At 61.0% G+C, this 25,666-nt stretch overlaps 1 protein-coding gene across 4 annotated transcripts; it reads right to left on the minus strand.

The window, feature by feature from the left end:
* Window positions 1-1,420: 1,420 nt before the first annotated feature.
* On the minus strand, window positions 1,421-25,096 carry SRL (sarcalumenin). Of its 4 annotated transcripts, XM_074597357.1 has the most exons (8): window positions 24,911-25,096; window positions 15,149-16,273; window positions 13,349-13,447; window positions 12,429-12,524; window positions 8,539-8,574; window positions 4,165-4,281; window positions 3,223-3,456; window positions 1,421-2,438 (listed from the first exon to the last, which is right to left on the minus strand). In XM_074597357.1, the coding sequence occupies exons 1-8, from the start codon at window positions 24,969-24,971 to the stop codon at window positions 1,627-1,629; spliced, it is 2,580 nt and encodes an 859-aa protein (XP_074453458.1). In that variant the 5' UTR covers window positions 24,972-25,096; the 3' UTR covers window positions 1,421-1,626. The 4 variants fall into 4 exon arrangements, with proteins under 4 accessions (XP_074453458.1, XP_074453460.1, XP_074453459.1 ...); XM_074597359.1 differs by lacking the exon at window positions 15,149-16,273 and having other exon boundaries at window positions 24,911-25,089; XM_074597358.1 differs by lacking the exon at window positions 8,539-8,574 and having other exon boundaries at window positions 24,911-25,082.
* Window positions 25,097-25,666: the final 570 nt, after the last annotated feature.

Raw genomic sequence — 25,666 nt, forward strand, 5'->3', positions numbered from 1 at the left:
CCTCGGTGCCAGGGGACGTGGAGCTCCCATGGATCTTCTGCTGTAGCCCGTGTCCCGTCAGGCACGTGGAGACAAGGGGTGCTGCCCTTCATACCCTTCCTGTCACAACGCAGCCTTCCTTTTTCCCTCTTTCATTCCTTTTGCCTTTTTCTTGCCTCACCCGACACCTCCACATCCTCTTGTTCCTGTCAAAGGTAAGTCCTTCAGCTCCAGAGGTTTCCTGGAGAGCAGCACTAGCTGTGGTCATTTGGCAGGAGGAAGGAGAAAGGATGTACAGCAGGTCATTGGTGGGCTTGAAGGTGCTCGTCTCCACCCAGGGCAACATCTGCTTCTTGGTTGGTTTGTGCTCAGCTCGGCAGCCAGCTGTGCTGGCCGCGAGGGCCAAGTGACAAGGCCACCCCTAATCCTTGGTTTTCACTGCAGGGTTACAAGGTTGGCTGTCCACAGGGAACCTCACCCTGCTTGGGTGTTTCTGAAGCAATACTCGTTCTCCTTCCAGGACTGAGTGCTGATGCACAGGCATGAGCCAACAAAATCGTGGCTGAAATGGGGGAAGTTTGGCAAACAAGCCAGAGAAACCTGCCTGTGTTGTCCTAGAGAGAGCAGGTCAGCAGACGGGCAAAAAGGATGTGGCTAGTGACTCCTGCCATTCCTGAGCCCAAAACCACAGGGGGGTCCGACTCTGAGAAAACACCAACACGGAGCTGAATAAGGTTGAACTGCCAAACCCTTAACCCTTGCAGCCCTGCTGATCCACAGGCTTGACTTGCCAGCACTGGTTTTTGAGGTTAATGACACACACGGGCACCAAGTGCCTTGTCCCTGTGCTGGCCCACAGGGAGGAAAACCTGCTCCCGGCTCCTTGTGTGACTTGAGGTGCTGGCCCTCCTCCTCCAGCACAGCTCAGCCAGTGCTGGCAGCTCCTTTCCAGCCCACTGCTTCCTCTGACATGGTCCATGGCTACCTGTCTGGAGCTACAAATGCCCCTGCAAAAGCCCCTTCTTAAGGCGAACACCCAGGTGAAGGCTGCAGAAGTTCAACTCAGCCGTTAGCACGAAAGGAGAACTCACTGGGCGACCTAAAAGTCTCAGAAAGAAAAACAAGGTCAATATCTGCAGAGATTTGTAGGATGTTTGTGCCTGAAAACAACAGCTGGGGCCTGGCCTCCCTTTCCCTGCCCAGCACCTTGCCCCCAGGGCTCCCGGTGGTGCCCCGGGTTAGTGTGTCACCGCTCTCCCCTGTGCTCGCACGCTGTGCCCTCATTCTCGCTCTCTGCCGGCTTCGGGGATGCAGAGGTTGAAATTCCTGTTCACGCACTCTTGGCACCAGTGAAAAAGCAGCTATAGTTCTAGCTCACCGTGCATTGCTCATACTTACAGCTTAAACATTGCCTTCTACTTGAAAGAACAAAGATAAAATGTCAGGAATTCACAGTTTTTATTCTCTTTCTTATGCCCACCCATCTTCCCCTGCCATCGATGTCAACGACTCAAAGTCCTCATAGTACAGTAGCCTTTGCCAGTGTGGCACTCAAAGGGTTAACAAACCATGGCTTCTCGGACAGATAAGACATAAGCTCATTCACCGGTAGGAACACGTGGATGGTTGGTTATATTACAGAACACCTTAGGGTTTCTTGTAGCGATTCTTTGGGGTTTCGCCACAGCCAGTGATGTCGCAGGAGAGAACATTGGGCTTCTTCCCCAAGCCGATGCTTCCCAAGAGATCGGGAAGCTCGCGAGTGATGGCCTTCTCGATCTTCTCTAGGAAACACCCTCCCATGTAGGAACACTGCTGAGACAGCAGCTTAAAACTGGTGATGGGGTTGATGCCAAAGAAGTCCTTGTAAGCCTCACGGTTGGGGAGGTCAAATTTGCTGACATTGGTCTTTGCCAGAATGGACTTAAAGATAAAGAACTTGTCAGGATCTTCCACAATGTCCCTGAACACCAGTTCTCCATCGCTAAAGAAGGTCATTTTGTCCTTGTAGGTCTGTAGATAGCGATCGACCAAAAGGGCGTGGATGCGCACCCGGATGGCGTGCTGGCGTATGAAAGCGATCTTATTTTCCATCCTGTTCTCAATCACCTGGTTGAGATCTTCCAGCAGCGATATCTCTTCTTTGAGGAACAGGTCTTTGTGCGTATCTGGATGGTACTCGTGGGGCCAGAAGGAGCTAACGTACACCCTGGGTGGCTCCGTGACGTTGATGAGAGGAGCCAGGCTCCAGAATAAGGCGCCGTAGACTCTCATGAGCTCCTGGGTAGCCAGGCTGTCGGCTTTGTTCAAGATGATTCGGATCTGAGACTCGCGACCCTTCAGCTGCCGAAACAGCATCTCCAGCTCCAAGCCCACATCCAACTTCGTAGGGTCAAAGACAACGAAGATGAGATCAGCTCTGTCAATGAACCACTGGCACACGTCGTTGAACGGGTAACCTTGAGGAGAGGAAAGAGAGAAATCCAGCAGAAATGGCCAGCACAGGATGAGTCCCTCTAGGTCAAGGGATGGATAAACCTTGAGCCTGCCGTGTCTCACGCCCTGTCTGGGTTGGACAGGGCATGAGACACAGCAGACTTCCCATGCAGCCCGGAACCTGTTTCTCATGTGCTGAAAACACTTCAGAGTTTCTTGGCATGAAAACCCATCCCCATGCGTCTGGGCCTGTGGCTGCGTGTGTCCCTCAACCTCCCCTCCCAACCTTCTTTCTCCCTGCTGCTGGCCACAGATTCCTGCTGCTCCTGTGAGCAGACATCAGCCACATCATTGCTTTCCTCAGCAGGCACCAAGTGGGTCAAGAAGCCCTTGCTGATCTCTCCTGGCATCCCAGGTGCTGTGGGGATGGTCCTTCTCTAGGCCCTGCTGTGGCACCAGCCGTTGGCAAAGCCTGGCTCCAAGGGCGACAAACAGAGCATTAAATGCTGAGCTGAGGCAGACAATCAACAGCCCAAGGAGTCCCCAGGAAACACCTTGCCAAAATGTCTGACTGTCACACCTCTGAACAGCAGAAACGGCTGCTCTAGCTGATGACACTTGGGTAGGTTCCCGAGGTCCCAGGTGCTGCTGCCATAGCCGCGGGCAGACAAACATCGCCATCCCCTCCAGCGCAAGACCCCTTTTGTAGCCTAGGGCTCTTCCCGATGTGCTTCAGCCATCTTTGTCATCTCACATCATTACGACATCTTTTCTGGAGTCCCTTAGATGAACCCAGTAAACCCCTACCTCGTTCTTGCTGCTTGCGGTTTTCAATGATGCCTGGCGTGTCCACGAAGGTGACCCGCTCTAGCAGTTTGTGGGGCACCTCGATTCCTATCAGCTTCTCCAAGAAGTTCTGCCCAAACTTCTCCAGGGGCGAGAAGGAGCGGGCGCTGTCAGCAGCCATCACGATGCCCTCGATGGTCTTCAGCTTGGGGCCGTGCATGATGACAGTGAATTCGGAGGTGGTGGGTTCTGCTCCTGCCCAGCAACAAGAGGAGCAGTAGAGCTGTGAGATCCATGCCAGGCAATGAACATGACGGGGCTGGCCTGGGACTAGCCAGAGAGCTCAGGAGCATCACTCGCTTGCCAAGAGATGCTAGGGGAAGGCAAGCAGCGGGGCTATTAAATTCTTGCCAAACCTCTTGAGAAAATGCCACCAGGGCTGTCTTCTGCAGGGACTGGTTGTTCTGGACTGCACAAGGTGCCCTCGAGAACCACCTCCCGGGAGCCCTCATTACCCCAGCGCCCAGCCCTCAGCTGCGAGAAAACACCCGTGGGAGCAAGGAGGAGGGAAGGGGAATGGCTTTTCTCCTGGGAGGGCAAATTAACTGGCTCCACGTGAGGAGGGAGGGGGAGAAGACAAGGGCGAGTTGCCCTTGCGATGTGACCGCTGCTCTCACGGTTGGGGTTGGAGGCGGCGACCCTGCGCTGCGGTAGGGGGATGCTGCAGGGTGAGATGTCCTCCTCCTCCCTGGGGAGGGTGGACAGTCCTTGGGCCGGGGTGGGGAACCTCTCCCTCCATGTGGCACCGCAGCCGGTTGGCACGGACCAGATCGCAACCTCCCTGCCGTAACGGGAGGGGGGAGATTGAAGAGATGCAGCCAGGAATTGCTGACCGCGTGGACGCAGGAACGCAGGTGCCAGCGCACCCTCGGCAGAGCAGGGAGGGAGCGGTGAGCGCAGTACCTGTGTAGAGCTGGTATGGAGTGTCGTCCAGCCCGAGGAGGTAGTTTATCATGGAGGATTTGCCGACGCTCCACGGTCCCAGGAATAGCACCATTGGCTTGGAAGTGATCTCCCCATCTGTGGAGAGGGGAAATAACAAGAGGAAGTGAAGAAACAATAGCCGCCGCCGCCGTGCGATTAACTCCCGGCTGTAATGAGCATCCCATCTGAGCGGCGTGGCAGCGCTGCCGGGGAAACAGCCACCCTTTTTGGGACCTGCCAGCCATTCGCGAGCCAAGGCATTGCCCAGCGACGGGCCCCGGTGTCCGCAGGAGTGGGACATCACCATGCTCTGCAGGAGACCCCACCTCACTTGTCTGACATTCTCTGAGGTTTGACCTTTCTTAGATAAAGGGAGGACCTGAAGGTCTTTTAAATCTTGTCTCTGGTTCCGGTTTAGGTGAATTTGGGGCTGGCTGCGGGGCGAGTGTGGTTTGGAGGGAGCCGCCGTGAAGCACGGGACATGCGCGGGAGGTGGCCATGCCGAAACCAGGCGAATGCCTCGTGCAAAGGGAGCTGGCGTGGTTGGAGGAGCAAGGCTACGGTGCGGTGCTTGGTAAGCGTGGTGCGAGCCTCGGGCCGGCTGCCTGCCTTGCATTTCCACCATGCCCTCACCGGGATCTGCCCCCCGGCTGTGGCTCCCAGCTCTCTGGTCGAGGAGAGGGTCCCTGCCTCCGTGCGGGCTGGGTGCGAGAGTCCAGCCCGGCGTGGGGAGGGCAGGCTGGGCAAACAGCCCCACTTTGGGCTTAGGGAAAGGCAGGAGGAGGATGAACAACAGTCCACATCCTGCACTCTTCAAGTCCTGGAGTTTGCTAAAGGGCTCAAAGAGGCTGGTGATGGCCCATAAGGACCTGTCCTGGTGCCACGCAATCGGTCTGGGAGCTCAGAGGTCCCTGGACACAAGCAGCCACTGCCCCAGGAGCAATCCCTGCTCGAGTGGGACTTGTGCAACCAGCCCTCAGGCCACTGGGCAGCCAGCCGGTGGAGCCAGAGGAGCCCCTGGCCCCTGCCAGCCCCCAGGCTGTGCCCAGGACAGCCGGGAGCCTGACAGTCGGCTCGAGACCACGTCAGGCCAGAAATGGAAGTAAAAACTGGATGAGTGAGTTCCTGCTCGTGGGAACCTTCCCTGTCCCTGTTTGTGTACCAGCACTGATGTAGCCAGACGAATCTGGGCAGGAAACGGTGCCAGGAGAGCCATGGTGGCAGATGGCAGAGAGCAGAGCAAGCTGTGGCCCCCGTGCCATGGCACCAACCTAGCAGAGCCCCCAGGGCATCTGCTCCAGGCGGAGACGTGCCGGCAGCAGGGGCTGGAGATGCCCTTGGGGGACCCATGCTGCCCTTGGCACCCTCCCTTCGGCCCCACTCCTAAGGCAGAGATATTTTCCCTGCGGTGGCTGGGAGACCCCGCTGCTCCGTGGCTGCCACCCACGCAAGAGCCTGCAGTTTTCCAGCAAGCTTGGGATCCATCTCCAAGGTGGAGAGAGCTGCAAAACCCATATGGTGCTGAGCTCCTGCTCCCGAGGGTGCTGGAGGGCACTGCGTGGCGGCTCCGCACCGAACCCGTCCTGGATGCAGGAGTCGGGCAGAGCATGCCAACGTCCTCCTACCTGCACCTGCCCATCGCAGGGCCACCATGTCACCGCTGTGGGGAAAGGAATGGGCTGGTGACATCTCTCCACGGGGCCCAGATGTCCATGCAGCTCAACCCTCCTCCCTGAAGCAGGGCAGCTGCATCTCAACCAGGGGGATGGCCCTGCCTGCTCCCTGCCCGCTGCCCTCTCCTGCCTGTGAGCCGCGGGGACCCGATGTTGTCTTCTCACGGGGGACAAAAACAAATGTTGAAACCTCGGACTTTAGTTATTAATCATTCCTCTGTGCCACTCTGTCACCGCTGCTGTGTTCGCTTGCCGGCTTTAATTGGGTTTCGGATGATGATGATGATTATTATTATTATTATCCCCTGTGATGTTGTGCCAGAGGTTTGAGGCGGGTCCCCGCGTGCTCTTTCGTAACCGGTTGCGGGCCAGGCGTGGCTGTGTGAGCGCAGGCAGCCCGCGCGCCCCGGCTCCGCTTCACGTCCCCACCTCTGCCCTGCTGTGCCAGGGCGGGCGGCCATGCAGGCACCCCCCCGCCGGGTCACCAACAGCTCCTTGAGCCCACCTCTGCCCCTTGCTTTGGGAACAGGGTGCTGGCACCCCATGAGCTTTGCAGGCAGCGCCAGGCACTGGATCCTTGGGGCTCTGCAGGTAGCAGCAGCTCCGAGGATGTGAGGCCATGCGTGGGTCCTCCTCGCTGCTGCCCGAGGCACGGGGCTGGGGGACCAGAGCGCGTCTCCCTCCCAAGGGGGTGCTGGCCTGGCATCTGTCCCCGCTACATCCCCCGGCTGTGTAGGTTCAGCGCCGATTTGTGTCGTGCCGGGGAAAAGCGCCAGCCCTTGCCAGCTGCAGGGCAGGGATGGCGGCAGCTCCGTCACGGTGGCTCTCTCCAGCCACCCTGTGGCTGCTCGCTCCCAGCCCAGCCTGCCTCACTCCCAGCTCAACTTCATCCCGGTTTCAAGCTCATCCCAGTTCAAGCTCATTCCAGCTCAACCCAAGCACGGCCTGGCGGCATCCACAGAAGCAGACGCACGCTGGTGCGTGACCAGGCCCTGCCTGCGAGCAGGGGGGGCCGCCAACCTGGCACCCCTTCACCTGTGGTCCTGCTTAAAACACAGCAGCCTAAAACACCGCTTCCCTAAACTGCCGGGTTTGCAGGGTTAAGAGCACACTGCGATCCGGCAAAGCACCTGGCAAATGATGCCAGGACGGTCATGTTTCCCTCCGCAGAGCCTGCATTTGTTTTGGACTGTTCAGATCTGGGGGTAGGAGCAATTTGGGTGCCCCAAAAGAGTTTTTTTTTTCCTACAGCAGTGGCTTTCTGGAAGGTTTTTCCATGTTGTTTGCAGTGACAGGCTGTCCTTGGGTGGGAGCACTGCCAGGACTGACCCTGGGCTGGGCCTTCTCCCTCCTTGTCCTGGTGTCGGCTCACCCCGTCTCTGTCCGCAGGACGCTAGGCAAAGAGGAGGACACGGCAAAACCTCCTGCCTTTCCTTGTTCAGACCGAGCCACGGAGGTCTTGCTCTGTCCTCAAATCACCCGGGAAGACTAAAACACCTGGGAAGACTCTCCCAGCATCGCCCACGCTGCCACCCCATGCCCGTACCCCAGACACCGCCGGCCACTCTGCCTACGGCATGGACGCGCTGCCTGGCAGCCCTGGGAGGGCTGGCCAGCTTGCTCGCGAATAGCCCCTTATCCGCGTGGCACGTGTGCCCGCAGATGGAGGGACAAGCCACCCGTGGCTGCAGACCCGCCTGCGCCTGCCTCCGCGTCCTGCTCCCCGTGTGCCTACGCCCACACGAGCAGCACGTGTGTGTGCGCCTGCAGCTAGAGATGCAGATAAGACAGCTATCGAAATACGCTATATATATCTACAACCCTCTCCGCTGCCGGCATGCTGGCATGACAAGGAGCCAGAGGCCCTCCAGGCGCTGGCAGGGCTCCGCCGCGTCCAGGACCGGGGTGCGGAGGAGCCTGTTTTCGGCAGGATCCATCAGCTCAGGCGGTGGGGTAGGACAGGAGGGCCAAAAGAGGGGATTTCCCTGCCTCATGTCGCAGCAGGGACATTGTCCCCGTGGCCCAGCACCGGACTCAGGGGAAGGGCTGGGTGTTGGCTGGTGTTTCTTGGCCCGTCTCCCATCTCCTGCTTCTCCGGGGGGGGCCTGGCAGCAGACCCTGAGCAGGATAGGCAGGGAGAGGAGCCAGCTCTGGCTCTGGAAGGGGCTGAGCCCGCCGTGCAGGGGCCAGCCCGTGTTACTGGGACAGCTGCTGCGGGCTCATGGGCTTAAATTGCAGCCAGGGGGGATCAAGGGTGGACATTCGGGAAAGTTTCTGCACGTAGGAGGGTGGGAAGAGCTCCCCTGCGGGGTGGGCTATCTGCTGGGCTCCTCCGGTTCATGCCGTGGGTGGGAGATCGACCTGCAGGTCCACCACAAATGCCTTTGAACCCTCGTGAGAGGAATACTCGACCTTTTGAGTCTTAATCTGAGAGGGAAAAGTGTCAAAGCCTGGGCAAGGTGGGGATACAGAGTCAGGCCGGGGACAGATAAGTGCAGCGACATGCATGCCGAACTCTGGGAGGGCTGGGGACACCGGCTCCAGTGGGACACCAAGGACCGGGCTCTGCTCGGTGCCTGGGAAGCGTGTCCCTGCTGGGACAGGTGAACAGGAAAGCCGGGGGCCAGCGAAGAGCGTAGGCAGCGCCGGCAGCATGCAGGCAGCAGGCAGCGATACCAACCTGTGGCGGAGGAGCCCAGGGTGCGTCCGGGGTAAGCTGTTAGCAGGGGACACGGGGAGAGAGAAAAGGTACCGTGAGTCGAAGGAGGGACGCAGCTGCCTGGGTCTGGCCCAGGCCAAGGAGGGAGCTGAAGACTGGCCCTGGCCTTCTCGTGGGCAGGAAAAGCCAGCAACGGACACATTCCCAGCGGGAGAGAAGGAGTTACAGCCTGTGAGCGACGAGACCTGCGGCTACCGGGACAAGCTCTAAACCCCCGTCTGCCCTGCACCGTGGGGACGTGGCCTGGGGGAGCAGCCCCAGAGAGAGCTGCCGCCTCCGAGACAGCCCCCCGACCCTCCTGCCCCACTCAGCAGAGTTATTGCCTTCCCCAGCAACATTCACCGAGCAAACGGAGCCCAACGAGCCACGGTTAGGACAAGAACCAACCCCGACAAGTGTCCTGACCACCCCGCTAGTATGGTTACCCATATCCAGCCCTAGGGTGGCTGGTGATGGCAACTGGGAGGTCATTGCCTACACAGGCATGCTAATCAGGACATATGCAGTAATTAGGGACACCAGCATGCACCACAAACCGGCATGACTTCACAGCAAGCTTCCCATCACCAGACTTGGGAGAGTCCCTCAGCCCTGAGCTGGGGACAGTCCCTACGGGGTGGCCAAGCACACGGGTGGACCCAGCCGGAGCGTGCCCGCATCCAGGCGGGACAGCAGAGTGGAGACGCAGGGAGGGCGGCAGGCAGGAAAAAGGAGATGGCACCTGCCAGGCTTCAACACACCGTAAGCAGAGGCTGTGGGGCGAGCTCTCTGGGATGCACCCTAACAATTCACAGTCGCAGGTTGATGGTGGCAGCCACAGCTCCCCCGGGACAGGGGACAACCATCTACACGGGTTTTTTCTGCGAGCTGCGCGGAGCAGATTTACTCCTTGGATTACACCGGCTGGTGCGCACAAGCGGAGCCGATGGGAAGGGAGACAAAATGGAGGGCTGCCGTGTAATGGAGGGGCAAAGGTGCTTGCGACAGCACCCCTCTATATTGGCTTACACCTCCAAAGGTCACACATATTCCATGACAGGCCTGTCCTGCTGCTCTCCCAGCTGTCCCGGTCCTCTCGGCCAGCTGAGCCGGCAGCTCCGCACCCTCCAGCCTCCCCCCCGCCGTGGGGGTGGGCGCAGGGGGAGAGGTTGGGGACACCTCCCAGCGTGTGGGGCCACCACTGATGCAATGAACCCGCTCGGGACAGGGGCACCATGCAGACGAAGCAGCTGAGAAGACTCCCTCAGCCCCACCATGTCCTCACCTGCCTTGCAAGGTCAAGAGGGCTTCTTGGGCCAACCCTCTAACTAATTTGCAGGTTTCTCTAATTACACTGCTAATGAGGGATTGGGAAAAGCTGGAGCTGCGGGTATTAAAGGCAAACTGCTGAGGCTTAGGTTTCCAGGATGGGGTTGTGTGTGCTGCGATATGGGGTGGGGCATCAGAGATGCTTCAAGGAGTTTGGTGGCAGATGAAACATTTCTGAGGGGAGCATGACCAGGGCCTCTCCTGGCTGAGCCAAGGGCTGCAGGCAACACAGCATCCATGTGCCCTTCCCTTTGGGCCAGGAGGCAGTGACTGTGGGCTACCAGCTCTGGGATGGCATCTGCACCGCTGGGGGGTGCCATGTAGGACACAACAGGGTGTGCTGGGCACTCATGCTGGGAGCTGACCTGGGGCGATGTCAGCCTGAGAGATGGCTCCTCCTTCATGGAGAAGTGGAACAGACTGTGCTGTGTTGTGAGATGAGACTGTGAGGAACACCAGGACCCGCTGTCTGTGGCGAGCCCAGCTCAGGAGCTGGGTTTGAGAGGGGCCTTGGGTTGGGAAAACGCAACGGTTGGTGGCTGTTTCCTCAGGAGCTGGGAGGGAGGAAGCCAGCAGGGGCCTGAGAAATGCTTGTTCCATCCTGAAACGGAGCAGGGAGGTGGCTGGTTGGGCATGGGATGACTGAAGGGTAGGGTGGGATGTCCTGAGCAAGGAAACAAGCTGTGCACTGGGAACTGATGCTGAGGGCTGCACCTTCTGGCAGTGAAGAGCAAGGTGAGGGTTAGAGCCTTGGAGGCCACCAGCTGCCCCTGTAATCCCCAATGTTCTCCTAAACAGGGTCCCAGGATGAGCTGACAGTAAATGCTGATGCTTTCACTGCCACCACCACAGAAGACCAAAGCAGCTCGGAGAGCAGGTTGGGGTGTTGCTGAGTCTGTGAGCTCCAGGATGGAGACAGCTGGGACCGGCCATGGCTGGGCCGTCCTCGCTGCCCGGTGTCACTGCTGAAGAGGATGCACAGCAGGGTGCTGGCCCTCCGTCCCCAGGCACGTGGCTGTGTGAGGGAGGGGAGGAAGGCACACTGGGTGGATGACAGCGGCTGTGGGGTGAGGGTCTGTAGGGCGCCCCTCCCGTGCTGGCTGCGGCATGGCGTGTTGCTGTGACCCTCCCAGTTACTCTCCTGCATGGCAGATGGATCACGGTCCCCAGCTGCTGGCGAGCAGCACACAGCGAGGCAGGCAAAGGCGGCGACACAGAGCTGGCTGCAGGAGGCTTGTGGTTTTTTAAGACCTACAAATGCCCCCTCCAGAACCCCTGTGGTGGGTGATGTCTGGGATTCTCTGTGCCTTGAGGGGGACAGGACCTGGGCTGGCGATGAGGACTCTACAGCCCTGTCCCTGCCCCATGGGTCCCACTGGCTGTAAGCTGGAGATGGGCTGGCTGGGTCTGGGGATGTTCAAGCCTTCTTAGAAAATGTCTGACGCTCATTTAGGAGTCGTGTTTGAGCTGCAGCGGGGCTGCCTGTAAAACAGGGGTTCTGCTCTAAGGGGATGTGTCCCAGGGGTTTGCCCAAATGAACCCAGGACCCATGCGCTGGTGGAGCAGAGTCCAGCTGCAAAAAGGAATGGGTGTGTGAAGGGTCCCGTCTCACCAGGAGGGAGGGCATGGCTCCGGGATGTGTGAGGCTGGAAACCTGGGGAGGGAGGCAAAACTTCAGGAAAAGGAGGGACCCTGGCAGGAGGCTGATGTGGGCGTGCAGCCCTGGGACATGGGCAACAGGGACTCCGTCATCTCCTGCCTGTCCAGTCAAGGCACAGGGGGCATGCGGCCCCGGCTCAGGACAGGGCTTGAGTAGGGGCTCACAGGAGTCGTACCCCAGTGAACAGGGACCTCGGCCTTGGGCTTGAGCCATCTGTGCTTGGAAAATGGGCCCGCTTGTGTCATACGGGTCCCAAGACCTTCCTGTAGCTTGTGAGCATCTTGGGGCCAGGGCTGCCCTTTCCTCTACTGGAAGGACACGTGTGCTGCTGGGGCTCAGCCCAAGCCAATGCCCGTGGCCATGGGGACCTGCTCACCTGATCCAATGTGTCTGTAATTGCCAAGGGGTGGAAACTCTAACTCCTGGGCTGAGTGAAGGCTGCCGAGCTTGAGGGATACCCTGCCCACATGGCCGTGTCCCATACTGAGCAGGAAGGATGCCAGCTCCAGCCACCCCCAGGAAGCTCAGCCCCAGCCTTGAGAGGTCCCAAGCTTCCTTGCCAAGCCTGTTTCGTTGGGCCGTGATCTCTGCTTGGCAGGGGTACAGGGCATTGATGTTGAGCAGGTGGAGGACCCGAAGCAGGCAGGGTTCAATGCTCAGCCTACACAGATGGTCCTGCCAGCAGATGGGCTAAGGCAGATGCGGGAATGCCTGCCGCTGGGTTCACTAGGGCATGTCCCCTAAGCCCAGCATGTTCATGGCCTTCTTGGGAAGCTGCAAAGGAAGACAAACTATCCGAGCCTTTCCATGATCTGCTCGCTGCGCTGTTATCTGCATCCCAATGACCTGATGGTGCCAGAGACCCCAGTGCCCATGTCATTACCTGTGATCTCATGCTGCCTCAGCTCGTTGTATCTGTAGGACTGCTCCAGGGGCTTGATGGAGGAGTGGTAGATCTTCCTCAGCCGCTGCAGTACTCCTGCAAGGGTAAAAGTATGCAGACGGGTGAAAGGCGAACCCCACCACCCTGGTTGAGCTCCTCCTAGGTAAGCTGCTGGGCATTCCCTGCAGATCTTGAGAGTGACTCAACTGTCGCTAAGGGACTTAACTTACAGTTGAAATCTTGGCCAAACTCATCCCAGTCACGCATTTTGATGCCCCTCCCTGCTAATATTTCCTGCTGGGCACTGTCCCCGTCTGCTGCCAGTCTTGCACGTGCCAGCAGCTGATGGAAGGAACTTCTCTTGTTAATGCTCTTTAGCACTCAACACCCACGATCCCAAAAGCCCTCCACCATGGTGCCAGGGACCCTTGGCACAGCCCCTAAGCTGCTCGCTAGAAGGAAGAAGGGGCATTTTCCACACCAGCTTTTACCACTTTCTTTCCAGTCCAGACTGCCCATGTGGCCAGCAGAAGCAAGACTTATAATAGCAAAACCCAATAAATAATTGGAATAAAAATCCCAACCCTTTATTACAAACTGCCCCAGGTTTTTCTGGGCAGGGATGTGGCTGGCTTGGGTTGATTCCTTCCAGCCTCTCTACCCTCCTAATTCTTGCACACCCTTGGGGCTGTCTTTAAGATACCTAAAATATGTTAACCCAAGAGCAGAAAATGGCTTGCTATTGAATATATGGTGTTGCTGGACCTACAACAAGTTAAGTTAAACCCAAAATGCTCTAGGGAAGGAAAATCCCGTCCATGTTCTTGGTGCAGCAGAATGGTGAGGAGCCTGTCCTGCGGGGATCGCCCGGACTGAAGGAGCGGGGCATGCATGGCTCGGTGCCACCCAGGCCCCCTCACCTGAGAAATCATCGGCAGGTTTGTCCTCGTTCAGTTTGAGGGTGTTCTCCAAGTGGGACCGGTCACGCTTGGTCAGCTCGCTGGCATCTTCAACCTCTTCTGCAGGAAAAGGCAAAGAGACCTGTTACCGCTGGAGCTGGGGACTCCACACAGGAGCTCACACAAGCTACGGCCGGGGAGAGGGCATGGGGGAGCACACACACCCCAGGCCCGCGGACCCGCCATGCGCCTCGGCAGTCACTCTCGCCTTTGGCACGCCGCACGGTCTCTCTTTTGCAAAGGCTCCTGGAGGCGTGGCAGGGCCTGCCAGGGCTGTGGCTGCTGGGGGAAGCGTCGTGGGCAACCACTTGGCTCCGAGGAGGGGCTGGCGAGGGAGATGTGCCATGTCTCCCCGGGCGGGAGCGAGGGCCGGACGCTCGTGGGGAATGCGAAGGACGTGCCTGGAAGGGGCTCCAGGGCTGGGGTGCGGTGGGAGCACACGCGGCACCTGCTGCCCGATGGGCCCTGCCCACCCCGGCGCTTCCCCCGGCAGCTGCAGCTCCTCCAGGGAGAAGCCTCGACTGTGGGCGCACGCTGCTCTGCCTCGCCATCTCTCACCTCGCTCCCCCAAAACTCACCCGTTGAGCCAGAGACATGGGGGCATGCGAGGCTGGGGATGGCTCTTGAGAGACCAGCCAATCTGACCCATGCTGGCTGCCTCACCTCTGCTGGTTCCCTCCCACCTCCACCCCCCCGTATCAGACTGGAGCCCTCTGCGTGGCACCCTGGCTTGGGGTGGCCCTGGGGACCCCACGGCTCCATGCCAGGCCTGGGGAGCATGAGGCAGCTGCCATCACCTGGGGCACCCTGGTTTCCCCAAGACAGAGGTGTCCTCGCCTTGGAGGTGATGGCACACCAAGGGCCCTATGCTTTTTGATAGCGGGAGGTGGGTTGGGCTTTAGCGGGGGTTTGGGGACAGGTCTGTGGACAGATATGTGCTGACTGGGCTGGGGATGGCTGGGCCAAGCGGAGCCCTGGGACTGCGTTGAGTGCCTACCGAGTGTTGGGCTGAGGAAGACCTTTTGACTTGCCAAGTAAAGCCACAGAGACCAAACTGGGTTTCCCTTTCAGCACAAATGGGAACTTTTTGAGCTGGGACGTTACAGGTGAAAGCAGAAAAAGACTCAGCTGGGTCCAAAGGTTGCTGCCCAACCCGTGGGCCAAAGTCCACAAGCGTTTCTAGGAAATCATGGGCGGGGGAAGGGGGTGTCCCTTTTCCTTAGCTAGCCTTTCACTGACCGAACGTGGCCAGAGACGGTGCTTCGGCAACTCATGAGTCTGAATTATCTCTTCACACCTTCCCTACAAGGCAAGAGCTGGTGGACAAGAGACCCACCAGCTTGGGCAGCACCCTGCCCTTGCACCAAGAAAGCTGGTGGTCCGGAGGACTCTGAGGGCAGACGATAAAGAGCCTTTAAGAGGTTTGCGGGTGCTGAAAGGGGCCTGGGTGTTAAAAATCTTATCCGTGTCCACAGCCCAGAGGAGAAATCACGGGCTTAAAGTGCAGCCGGAGAAATGTCGGCCAGCTTTGGTATCGCTGCGAGGAGCACCCGCGTCGCAGGCGTCGGCGGGCTCCTGCCTGCGCCCTGGATGCCCGCAGCTGGACCTGCCGTGCAGCGGTTAGGGGCAGGCGCGGGAAGCACAAGCGTTAGGAGAGGGCCATGCACTAGGCGCGGTTTAATGTGCCAAGCTCAGCTCTGCCGGCGGTTGATAGTAGGTCACTGTGGCCGCTACAGCACACCCACAAGAAAAGACTCCAACCTCTCTGGCTGTGCTGGAGCTCAGCAGCAGCTGGGTGGGCACTCTGGCCAGGTGGGGTCTCTGTTTTTGCCAGAGATGTCTTGTCTGCAGGGGGGTCTTCTGCTGTTGGTGGATCTTCCACCACTGCCGGCGGGTCTTCTGCTGCCAGCTGATCTTCTGCTGCCGGCGGGTCTTCCGCCACTGCTGGCAGGTCTTCTACCACTGCTGGCGGGTCTTCTGCTGTTGGCGGGTCTTCTGCTGCTGGCGGGTCTTCCACCACTGCCAGTGGGTCTTCTACTGCTGGTGGGTTTTCCACTGCTGCTGGTGGATCTGCTTCTGCTGGCGGGTCTTCCACTGCTGCTGGCGGCTCTTCTGCTGCCTCCCCACAGGGTGGGTGATGGCAGCTGGCTTCTCCCTTGCCAGCAGCTGCTGGTTTGCCATGGCCATTTTTGGCAGGAGTGCCGGCCGCTTCCTTGTCAGTCCCTTTAGCTCCGTTCTCTGACCCTACTGGCCCAGCACCATCTTCGTCAGACTCTTCCTCCTCCTTAGAATCTCCCTCCTCGGACTCTCCCTTGCTTCCATCTTCCTCAGACTCGCCATGTTCACCTTCCTCAGACTCCCCCTGCTCGTCATCGTCATCTTCCTCTGAGCTCTGCTCACCCCCTTCCTCTCCCTCCTCAGGGGCAGACAATGCTCTTGGCTCCTCCATTTTCTCTTCCCCAGGCTGCCCTTTCTCCTCAGAGGCTGCTTTCTCGGTGCCGGACTCCTCATCCTGCCGGGCACAGGAGCCATCTTGTGGGCCAGGCCCGCCGTTCCCGTCATGATGTGCTGCCTCAGGGGTGCCCAACACAGCATCTTCCCCTGGGCCCTCTGCCTTGCTGGGCTCCTCCTGGCCCTTCTCCACACTGGTCTCCTGTGGCTGGCCATCCCCTGGCCCCGGGTCCCCACTCAGGCCACCTGCTGGCTCTTCCTCCCCCTCTCTGTGTCCCTCCTCAGCGGTGCCGGGCAAGGAGGTGTTGGCGGGGCCGCCATCTCGGTCCTCCTCGGGGCTGCCGTTGGCTGCCTTCTCCTCCAGCCTGGGCTCTGCAGCTGGCAGGGGGCTTTCGGCAGCGCCACCGACATGGTCCGTGCCGGGGGTGTGCGGCTCTAAACGATGAGAACAGCTCAGTCAGTCTTACCCGCGCCGCCATGCGGCTACCGGGGCACCCGCCGGCCCCCCGTCAGCACCGGGGGGGGAGCCCTGAGGGAGGATTTGTGTCTCTTATCAAGAAGTTTAAACACTTCCCTAAAATTTCTCTAGTTCCAGCTCAATTTTCTGTCCCAGTTGCGAGAAGCTGGGTGCGAAGAGGTGGGGTTTTTTTGGAGGGGGGCAAAGCCGATGCTAGCAGGGGGCCTATGGCTGCGCTGGCCATGGCTGCCACCCGCCGTGAAGTGCTGCAGGAAGGCGGCAAAGCAGCCCTAAAAAATGGTGAGGAGGGGGGAATAATAACAAAAAAGCATAGCTCGAGGGGCCGCAGGCACTTGGCAGGTTAAAAGGGTCCTTCCCCAGCCCTGCCTCGGGAGAGCATCATGCCGGCCATGGCGGGCGGCGGGGCAAGGAGGAGGAGGAGGAGGAGGATGGGGCGAGGGGGAGGAAGAAGGGGCGAGAGGCTGCCCAGCACCGGGCCATGCCTTTCCACAGGCAGGGCCTGACCCCGGCAGCGGGGCTCAGGAGCTATTTATTGTAAGCATCCCTTCACTAGGAAAGCATTTGCCGCGCTGTGCGGCTGGCGGGGACACAATGAGTTTGTTCTGCGGCCCCGGGAGAAGCCAACCGTATTTTCCATAGCCCTCCAACTGCAATTTAACATTAGTCAACGGGTGCCAAAAATAAAAGATCACCAGCTATACTGTCTCCGTTACAAACAGTTGCTGCTAGTCTAAATAATCCCCTGAAACGTCTAATGCCTGCATACCAGGGAAGCGTTTCAGAGGAAAATAATTCCTTTGTACTCCAGCTGGCAAGCAGATGCCAACAAGGAAAAAAACGCCACCTCCACCCAGGCTGCGGGGAGGAAAGCGGGCAGCACCGGGCACGGCACAGCTGGCAGCCAGCCCTCTCCTCTGGCTCCTGCCCCGCGTCCGTGCCGGGGAGCCGCAGGGCTGTGTGTCCGGCAGAGCATCGGCAAGGGCTCACCGGCCCTGGCAAAGCCATGGCGCTGGGCTTGGCCATGGGTGACTGTGGTGGCCGAGCACAGGAGGAGCCGAGCCAAGGTCGGCATGGTGCCAACCCCAGACTGCTCAACCCAGTTTGCCATGGCCGGAGGTTGCATCTCCATCCATGCCGGGGCCAGCGGTGCTGTTAGCCAGGAGGCAGCAGGATGAGCCGTGGCAGCGGCTGGGAGGGACAGGTTGCGCCTGGGCCTGCCAGGGTTTCCAGCCGCTCTTGTGTGCAGCCTGGCACACCGGAGCTACCGCTGCTGCTGTGGCCCCTCGCCCCACCGAAACCGGATGCGCCAGTCACCCTCGCTCTGCCCTCCCCGACCTCCCCTGTCCTTTGCTGGCATGTGGCTTGCAGGTGCCTCCAGGCTCCCAATTCAGCTCCCAGACAGAGGGAGACGGGTCCTGAGGAGCTCCCACCCGTCTCCCTCCCACCCGCAGCACCCCTCTCCTTCGGGTCGCCTTCCCCCAGGACCCCTCAGGGTGCCCAGCCTGCCAGGAGCCGCGGGAAGGGGAATGTGCTATGTCTGACCTTCAAAGCCCTCGGTGGCCGGGGGCCAGCATGCCACCGCCTGGCCCTGGTGGCCTAGAGACCATCCTGTGTCTCCCAAGGGTCCCCTCCACCCACGGGGATGGGGATATTCTCAGTTTGGCCCCAAAATAGCCGGTGACCTGGAGGGCTGGGAGGGGAGCGTGGCTCCTCAGGCGGGCGTTTGGGGAGGGTTGAGGTGGGTGTGGGAGGGAGCAGGACCAGGCAGGGGAGACCCTGCGCATCCCAAGGGCTTTGTCTGGGGTCTGTGTGTCCCCTCTGACCAATGCAGGGGGACAGAGGGGCTGTCACCCACTGTGGCTGGGCGCAAAGGCAACCCCAGTGCCCACCGTGAGCCATATCTGCGGGAGAAGGGAAATATTCCCTGGGCACTCAGACCGGGATGTTCGTGCCGGTGTGCTGGTCACGGGCTTTATTTCCTGTGACCTTCAAGGTCTTACACAAAGTCCCTCTGCCCTCTCCACCTCCTTCTCCCTCCTGTTTCCCCTACATGGTCTCCAAATCCACGGCAGGGCGAATTGTGCTGATCTGCAGATGGCCGGTCGATGAGCAGCAAAATGGGCCGAAGGTTATGGGCTTAACACCCTCCCCGCGTCCGCCGGCGGCTAAAAATACGGCTCAGCAACTGTACGGGGGAACCAGAAGGAGCAGCTCGGCGGGGTGCGGACGGCGGAGCACCAGCCCCCGCGGCCGCTGGCCCCAGCCCCTCGCCCCACTGCCAGCCAAGGGTGACGTCCGCACCTGGGGCCCATCCTGCGGGTCCCCGTGGGCTCCGGGAGGCAGCGGGGACAGCCACCGTTGTAAAGTGACACCGGGGCTCCCCTTGTTCGCGCCCTGTGTTGTGCCAAGCGGCCGGGTGGCATCGCAGAGGAGCCTTTGCCCCGCTCCCCTTGGGGACCTGACCTCCCTGAGGGTTCCCGGCTGCCCCAAATCTCAAACCCGACTACAGGGCTGGGAGGGCTGCCAGCAGCTTGGGGACCCTTTCCCCAGCGGTGACAGCACCCTGGGACACAGCTGCAGGGACGGAGAGCTGACAGTGGGGCTCTGTGGATGCCACGGCTGGTGTGCACCTGAGAAAAGCCCGTGCGGAAAGGATAGGGATGGCTCCCAAGGGCCGAACGTCACCCTGCCACGGTGTCCCCTCCATCCCTGCATGGGGACGGATGAAACGGCAGCAGCTCGGTGCCATAATGGGTCCTCCAGGAGGGACAGCCCCTGAGGAGCGCTGGGGCTGGCTAGGAGGGACAGATGGGCACAGGTGGCCCTGGGAGGGACGATCTCCCCCTTCAGCAGAAATAGGAGCCTCGAGCATGGGGCCGGCGATGCCCAGCGCTGTGGGGATGGCTTTTTGCACACCCCCTTCCCCTGCCCGGATCCCAGCCCCTGCGGCGCGCAGGAGCATTATCCACCATCTCCCGCAAGCCCTGCTCTCCCAGTGGGGTTCAGGGGGGGGAACTTGCACCCCAAACCTGTCTGCCCCTTCCTTTTCAGGGAAAGGCAAGGCTGAACGAAGCCCGAAGGCTGTGCTTTGTTCTGACAAAGCCCTTCAAAGCCTCACGGAAAGTGGCTGGACCCAAAAGGAGCCACAGGACTGGGACACTTGGCCTTGCCCTCGGCAAGGGTTGGCCCCTGCTTGCCCCGGGGCATCGGGGGGCTGCTGGGGAGGGGGTGCAGCGCCCGGGGATCACGATGCTCCCTGCTGCTGCCAGCCTGGATGGTGGAAAAAGTTAAGTCAAGGAGGACTAGCCCCCTGAGCCTGACCTTTCTGCAACCAGAAACTGTTCCCCGTCAGGAGGCAGGGCCAGGGGAGCCCAAAGGAGGGACCATGCCCCGCACCGGGGCTCAAGCCTGGGCACCCCAGCCTTGCAGCCCACCCCTGGGTGCTCAGCTGGAGCACCGAAGAGGATGACATCTCCTCCCTGCTCTTCCCGTGCCTCAGTTTCCCTGTCTGTGCCATCCCGGCACCACTGCCAAGCCCCATGGAGGAAGCGCCCGGTGTTTTACTACCCTTCGGCAGCTCCGATGGCCGAGACAGCGCCGCAGGCAGCAGGGCAGGTGGGAACCCGGCTCCAGCACCAGTTTGGAGGCCGCCAGGCCAACACCTTCACCGACTGGGAGAGGAAAGTGTCCCAAAGTGGCTCAAGAAGCCCGGAGGACAGAGGCACGGCAATGAACGAGGAAGGGGTTGGTGTTCCGGACCCTCCTGCACCCCAAAGCCCAGAACACCCATCCCGGAGGCTTCGTCATCCTGGGCCACCGGCAAAAAGCAAATATTTTCCAGTTTTTCAAAGGCAGAGCCCAGCGGTGGTAGAGGAAACAGCTTTGTCAGACTGACTTGACCTCATTTGCGGGAGAGATTTTTAAGTTTAGTTGAGAAAAAAGAAATTGATTTGATTTCTATAAATAGTCAGCTGGAACCGCACGATATTTTGATTAAGAAAGAGTAAAGAAACCTCACCAGGGTGCACCAAAGGGATTAAAACCAGGCTCGGAGCTTTCTAAAGATAGAGATGAAAATGGGGAATCACTTCCTGGGGGGGGGGGGGGGTTTGACTGTCTCCCCACAGGGTGCCCACCCTCAAGATTCCGAAGGAAACCTGAACTCCTGACTTGCAGAAGACACCAAGATCAGGGCGGGTGAAAATAAAGCACCTGGGACTCCCTGGCCGGGGGAGATCTGGGTCCGCAAGTCAGCAGACTGCGAGAAAACGGCGTGTGTTTTGGCACAGGCAGAAGTCACGCTGCACGCCGAGGAACATCTCCCCGGGGTGTCCCTCGCGGGGTCTGCAGCCCGGGGGGATGCTGAAGGACCTGAAGGAAGCGCTGTGCCATGGCTGGGACTGGAGGAGCCCCTTGCTCCTGAGGAGGGACTCCTGCGCGGTCACACCGGTCCTGTCCCCAGGCCTCCAGCCATGGGAGGCTTCACCAACCCAAGGTGGCCCCAAGGGACATCTTCCATGCACTCTGTGTGAGCCTTCCCCGAGGAAGGCTCCCTGTCCCTCATCTTTGGTCATCCCAAGGATTCCTGGTCACCTGGGCAGGACAGGGAAAGCCCTTGGGCACATCAACTTGGATTTTAATGCCTGATGATCCATTGGCCCACAAGATCCTCAAATCCATAGGGATGTCCAGGCAGAAGCGCTGCCTGACCGTACCAAGCAGCGGCACCCGGCCCCGGGGAGGGTCTCATCCGTACCCCCAGCAGCAGGAGGGGGGATCCCAGCTCAGCCATCACACAGGGAAGGGGCCAAGCGGCTCCGAACCCTTTTCCACGTCATGCCCCCACGAGTGGGGAGGTGGCCAGGGCCAAGCCACGCGCCTGACTAGCACCGAGGCCACGCTGCCGCTGCCAACGCCCTGACCTGGCGCGGTGTGCCCGGCCGGAGACTCCCCGACCCCTCTGCCAGCCCCCGCCGGCACACGAGCTCACCGGCTTCCTTGGCCTATCGCTTACAAGGGAAATGTCCCCGCGGGCTGAAAATAGCCCGGCGGAGCCCTGCCAAGGCACCAGCACCCGCTGCTATTCCTGCAGCGCCTGGGGAACGGGCAGTTTTATGAGCGATTCGGTCACCCTTGGAGCCGCCAGGCGGGCTGGGGTTTCGGCACCCCAGGGAGCCCGCGCTCCCAAGCTCAGGGAGCTGGCGCCTGCGTGGCTCAGCGAGTGGGGACACAGGGACACGGTGGGGACATGGTAAGGGTGCATGGCCCACCCAGCATTGCTCCTGGGTGCAGCGCAGCCCTCCCAGCCCCACGCCGTCCCACAGGGATCCACTGGTGGCCTGTGCCCCCGGGACCATGCCCAAGTGAGGTGTCCCGGCTGTCCTGCCTGGCTGGCTGTCACCTACACACCTGTCCAAGGATGGCTGATGGGAGAGGGTGTCACCACGTGGCCAACCTGCCCAACATCTGCCTTGGCCAACATCTGGGGAGAGATGAGGCACCCACAGGGAATCTCCTGGCGAGGAGGATCACCCTGGGCAAGGATCCCACCCTGGGATCTCCTCCAGGCGAGGTACCAGGGGGGTGACAGGGATGTAAGTGGCACAAGTAACCAAAACCTGTGGGTGCCTGTGGCACCCCAAGCCCCTTGCCTCACTGTGGCCACCCCTGCACCCAATGGCAGTGGTGTCCATGGTTGTGTGGATGAGGAGGGGGCATGGAGGTGAGTCCAGTGGGGTGTCACTGGGACACAGCGGTCCCCCACCTCTGGGGAACCTCATTATGCTGGGGGGGGCATTTACCTGGGATGGTCAGGGTGGGGAGTCCCCATGGGTGCCATGTCCTGGGCCCTGAGCCCATCTGAGGTGACACAACCCAGGTGGTGGAGCCACTCCAAGACGTGCTGTCCTGGGAGGTGGAGCCCACCCCAAGGTGACACGTTCCAGGTGATGGAGCCCACCCCAAGATGCCATGCCCTGGGTGACAGGGAACACCCCAAGATGCCATGAGGACACAGTGATGGAGCTCACCCTGAGGTGCCATGCCCTGGGTGACAGGGAACACCCCAAGAGGCCATGAGGACACAGTGATGGAGCTCACCCTGAGGTGACACATCCCAGGCTGAGGCAGGATGAGGAGTCCCGGGGGTGGTGGCCCACGCTCGCTGTCACCAGGAGAGGTGTGTGCCAGCCCCGTAGTGCTCTCTGCACTTTCTGCCAGCGTGCCAGGGCATTCTTCAACTCCTCGCCCACCTTGAAGGTGGTGATGGCACAACCCACTCAAGTCTGAGATGGCTGGGATGGGGGGAGCAAGGGCTCCCCAGGCTCCCTGGTGGCCATGGGGACTCACCATGGCCATCCAACCTGTGAAGGTATGGCCGGGCTGTGCCTGAGGGGCGAGTGTGGGGAGAAGGAGACCTTCCCCCGGGCAGGAGCAGGAACGGGGCAGTGGGGAAGCGCCCTTGTCCTGAGCCATCGCCCAGCCCTGCAGTGGGTGCTGGCCCCTGCCGGGGCTCCTGGCCACTCCAGGGAGCTTTGCCAGCCCTGGCCACGTGGCCCATGGGCCGTTTTGGCCGCACCCCTTCCTCGATGCATCAATGAAACTCCCGGTCCCCCGCAGGGCTCCCCCTGCTTTCTCCTCACCAGCGGGGACTTAAATGGGAAGGCAAGGCCCAAAAAACAGGAAAACAACCCCCCTGAGCCACCTTCTGCACCCCAAAAGTGCTCAGGTCTGAGAGCCCAGCTCGACGCCAAAGGAAAAGCAAAACTCATTGTGCAAACCCCACCGGGTCCCATGGAGTAGAACCGCATGCAGGAGATGTCCCATGGCTTGTATCTTTTTCGCAAACCTATAGGACCAAGGCAAAATATGTCCCCTGTCCTTCCCTGCCAATAAGGAGAAGATGCTGATGGTGAGGACTCAGGGGGCTCCAGCCGCCCCTTGGAGCCAGCTCTGGGGCTGCAGACCCCAATGTGGCCTCCGAGATGGTGGATCTCGGCACTGGGCTGAGCAGGGTGCTGGTGAGGGGGTGCCCAACGCCGTGCCCAGCCCCATGACATCATCGCACCAGCCTCAGCACAACCAAGAGCAGGGCTGGTGGTCACCCACCATGGTGACAAGCCCCTGATGTCCCACCAGCCCAGCTTGGAGTGGCACCAACCAGCGCACATGCCCGTAGAGGACCTTTCCATGCCCCTTGTCCCCAGACCCGACTCGCTGCCCTGCGGAGGTCACCCCACCACCGGCGGGGTGCGTCGCTGGCCCCAAAACCCGTTAATCCATAAGAATGGTCCAAGATGCCCTTAAAAGGCCAAAACTCGGTGGGGCTGGGGGTGCCGGGTGTGCTGGAAGGCGGCAGCTGCGGGTGCCCGTGCGCGGGGCCGCGGCAGCGCAGGGCTGGAGGCGGGGGGGCCCAGGGTGGCTGCAGGGAGCACAGTGTCCCCTTACACGGCTGTTTCCATACTTAGCCGCCCCCCTCCCAGCAGCGCGGCCGCCGGAGCCCGGCCAGGCAGAGAACTGGCCCAAATTAACTCAAGGGCAAGCAAGGGTACTGGCGATGCCACCCCACCATGCGGCCCCAGCGGCGCCCAGCCGGGGACAGGGGTGTTAAGCGGGGACGGGACGGACCGGAGAAGGGGTCCAGGGTCACCCAAAGTGACATCTTGCTTGGCAGGTCCTTGGGTGGTGGAGGAGACCCCCAAGGCAAGCAGCCCACCCCGCCCTGCTCCCACTACAGCGTGTCCCAGCGCCTCAGCAGCCCCCCCCGCAAGTCCTCACAGCCCAAAACTGAGCCACCTCGGCACCCATGGGTGCCACTGATCCCCGGCGTGCTGGCGGCAGCACAGCCCCCTGTGCGCACCCTGACTCCAGAGGGGGGACCTCAGCTCCAGCCCCTCCTGGCCGCAGCCCCCCACCATGTTTCCCTGCACATTTTGGGGTGACTCTGCAGCCCTGGCAGCGCTGCCACGGAGCCCGGACCTGCCACCCTGTCCTGCTCCTGGCACCCACCCGGCCCTGGGGGGCAGGCTGGGCTCACCGGGCACCCCAGAGCCTCAGCAGCACCCGCAGCCCCACAGGTACCTGCAGCGCCACAGGCACCCGCAGCCCCAGTGAGCACCCATGGCCACCCCAGCCCTATGGGTACCCACAGCTTTGCTGGGTGCCCACAGCCCCATAGACACCTACTACGCCACAGGCACCCACAGCCCCACAGGGACCTGCAAGCCCATAGACACCTGCAGCCCCATGGGGACCCCACGACCCTGCAGGCACCCACAGCCCCATGGGGACCCAGAGCCCTGTGGGGACCCTGCAGCCCCAAGGAGACCCACAGCCCCATGGCAACCCACAGCCCCATGGGGACCCAGCAGTCCCACAGGGACCCACAGACTTGCAGGCACCCACAGCCCCATGGGGAGCCACAGCCCCACGGGGACCCTGCAGCCCCATGGGGACCCACAGCCCTGTGGGTACCCCTCAACCCCATGGGCACCCACAGCCCCATTGGGACCCTGCAGCCCCATGAGCACCCACGATCACCCATGGTGACCCATAGCCCCACGTGCCCCCCCCCGCAGCCGGCCAGGCGGCTGTACCTGCAGTGCCGAGGAGCAGGAGCGAGGCCACGCAGCAGCAGAGCAGGTTGAGGCCCTTCATGGTGGCTGCCAGGAGCTCCCTGCCGCTCGCTGCCTCTATTTATACGGCGGCGGCGGGCGCGGGGCAGGGCAGGCAGCTGCCGGCACCGCCAGCACAGATGCTGCCGCCACCGCTCGTCCTCTCCCAGGGGGCCCTGGGGATGGGGACAGGGACGGGTGCAGCGCTGGGAAAAACTCGCGTCAGGGATGTGAGGGCACGGGACACCTCCCGGCATGGGGTCGCTGGGGTGGCACTGCCCATGCGGGGTCACCGTCCCCGTCGTGGCATCCCACTGGCACGGGGTAGTGGAGCTCCTTGGGCTGCCCCGAGCTCCTGCAGCCCCTTTTTGGCTGGAGCAGGATTTCATGGAGGGGGAAGAGTGGAGCGTCACGGCACCGCGGTGTCCCCCATCTGCCCCCAAAGGTGGGTGTCCCCAGGGAACCTTGTCCTGGGCTGATTTGGGGCCCCTCTTCTACCCACCATGGCTCACCAACTCCAGGCAATGCCACACGCTCCGTAGGCAGGGGGACATGTTGCCTCCACCCTGGGGGTGTCCCCATTGTCACCAGCACCGCACTGGCAGCGTGGTGGTGGCCAGCGGCACAGGGTTGTCAGCTCCTGTCACCCTGACTTGTAAGGGACAGCCACCCAGCGCTGTCGTCCCCAAAGCCTGGCCATGGCAGAGTGGCCTCTGGGCTCCGTCACTGGAGGAGCCA

This window comes from Larus michahellis, chromosome 8 (genome assembly GCF_964199755.1).
Source record: "Larus michahellis chromosome 8, bLarMic1.1, whole genome shotgun sequence".
Lineage (NCBI taxonomy): Eukaryota > Metazoa > Chordata > Aves > Charadriiformes > Laridae > Larus > Larus michahellis.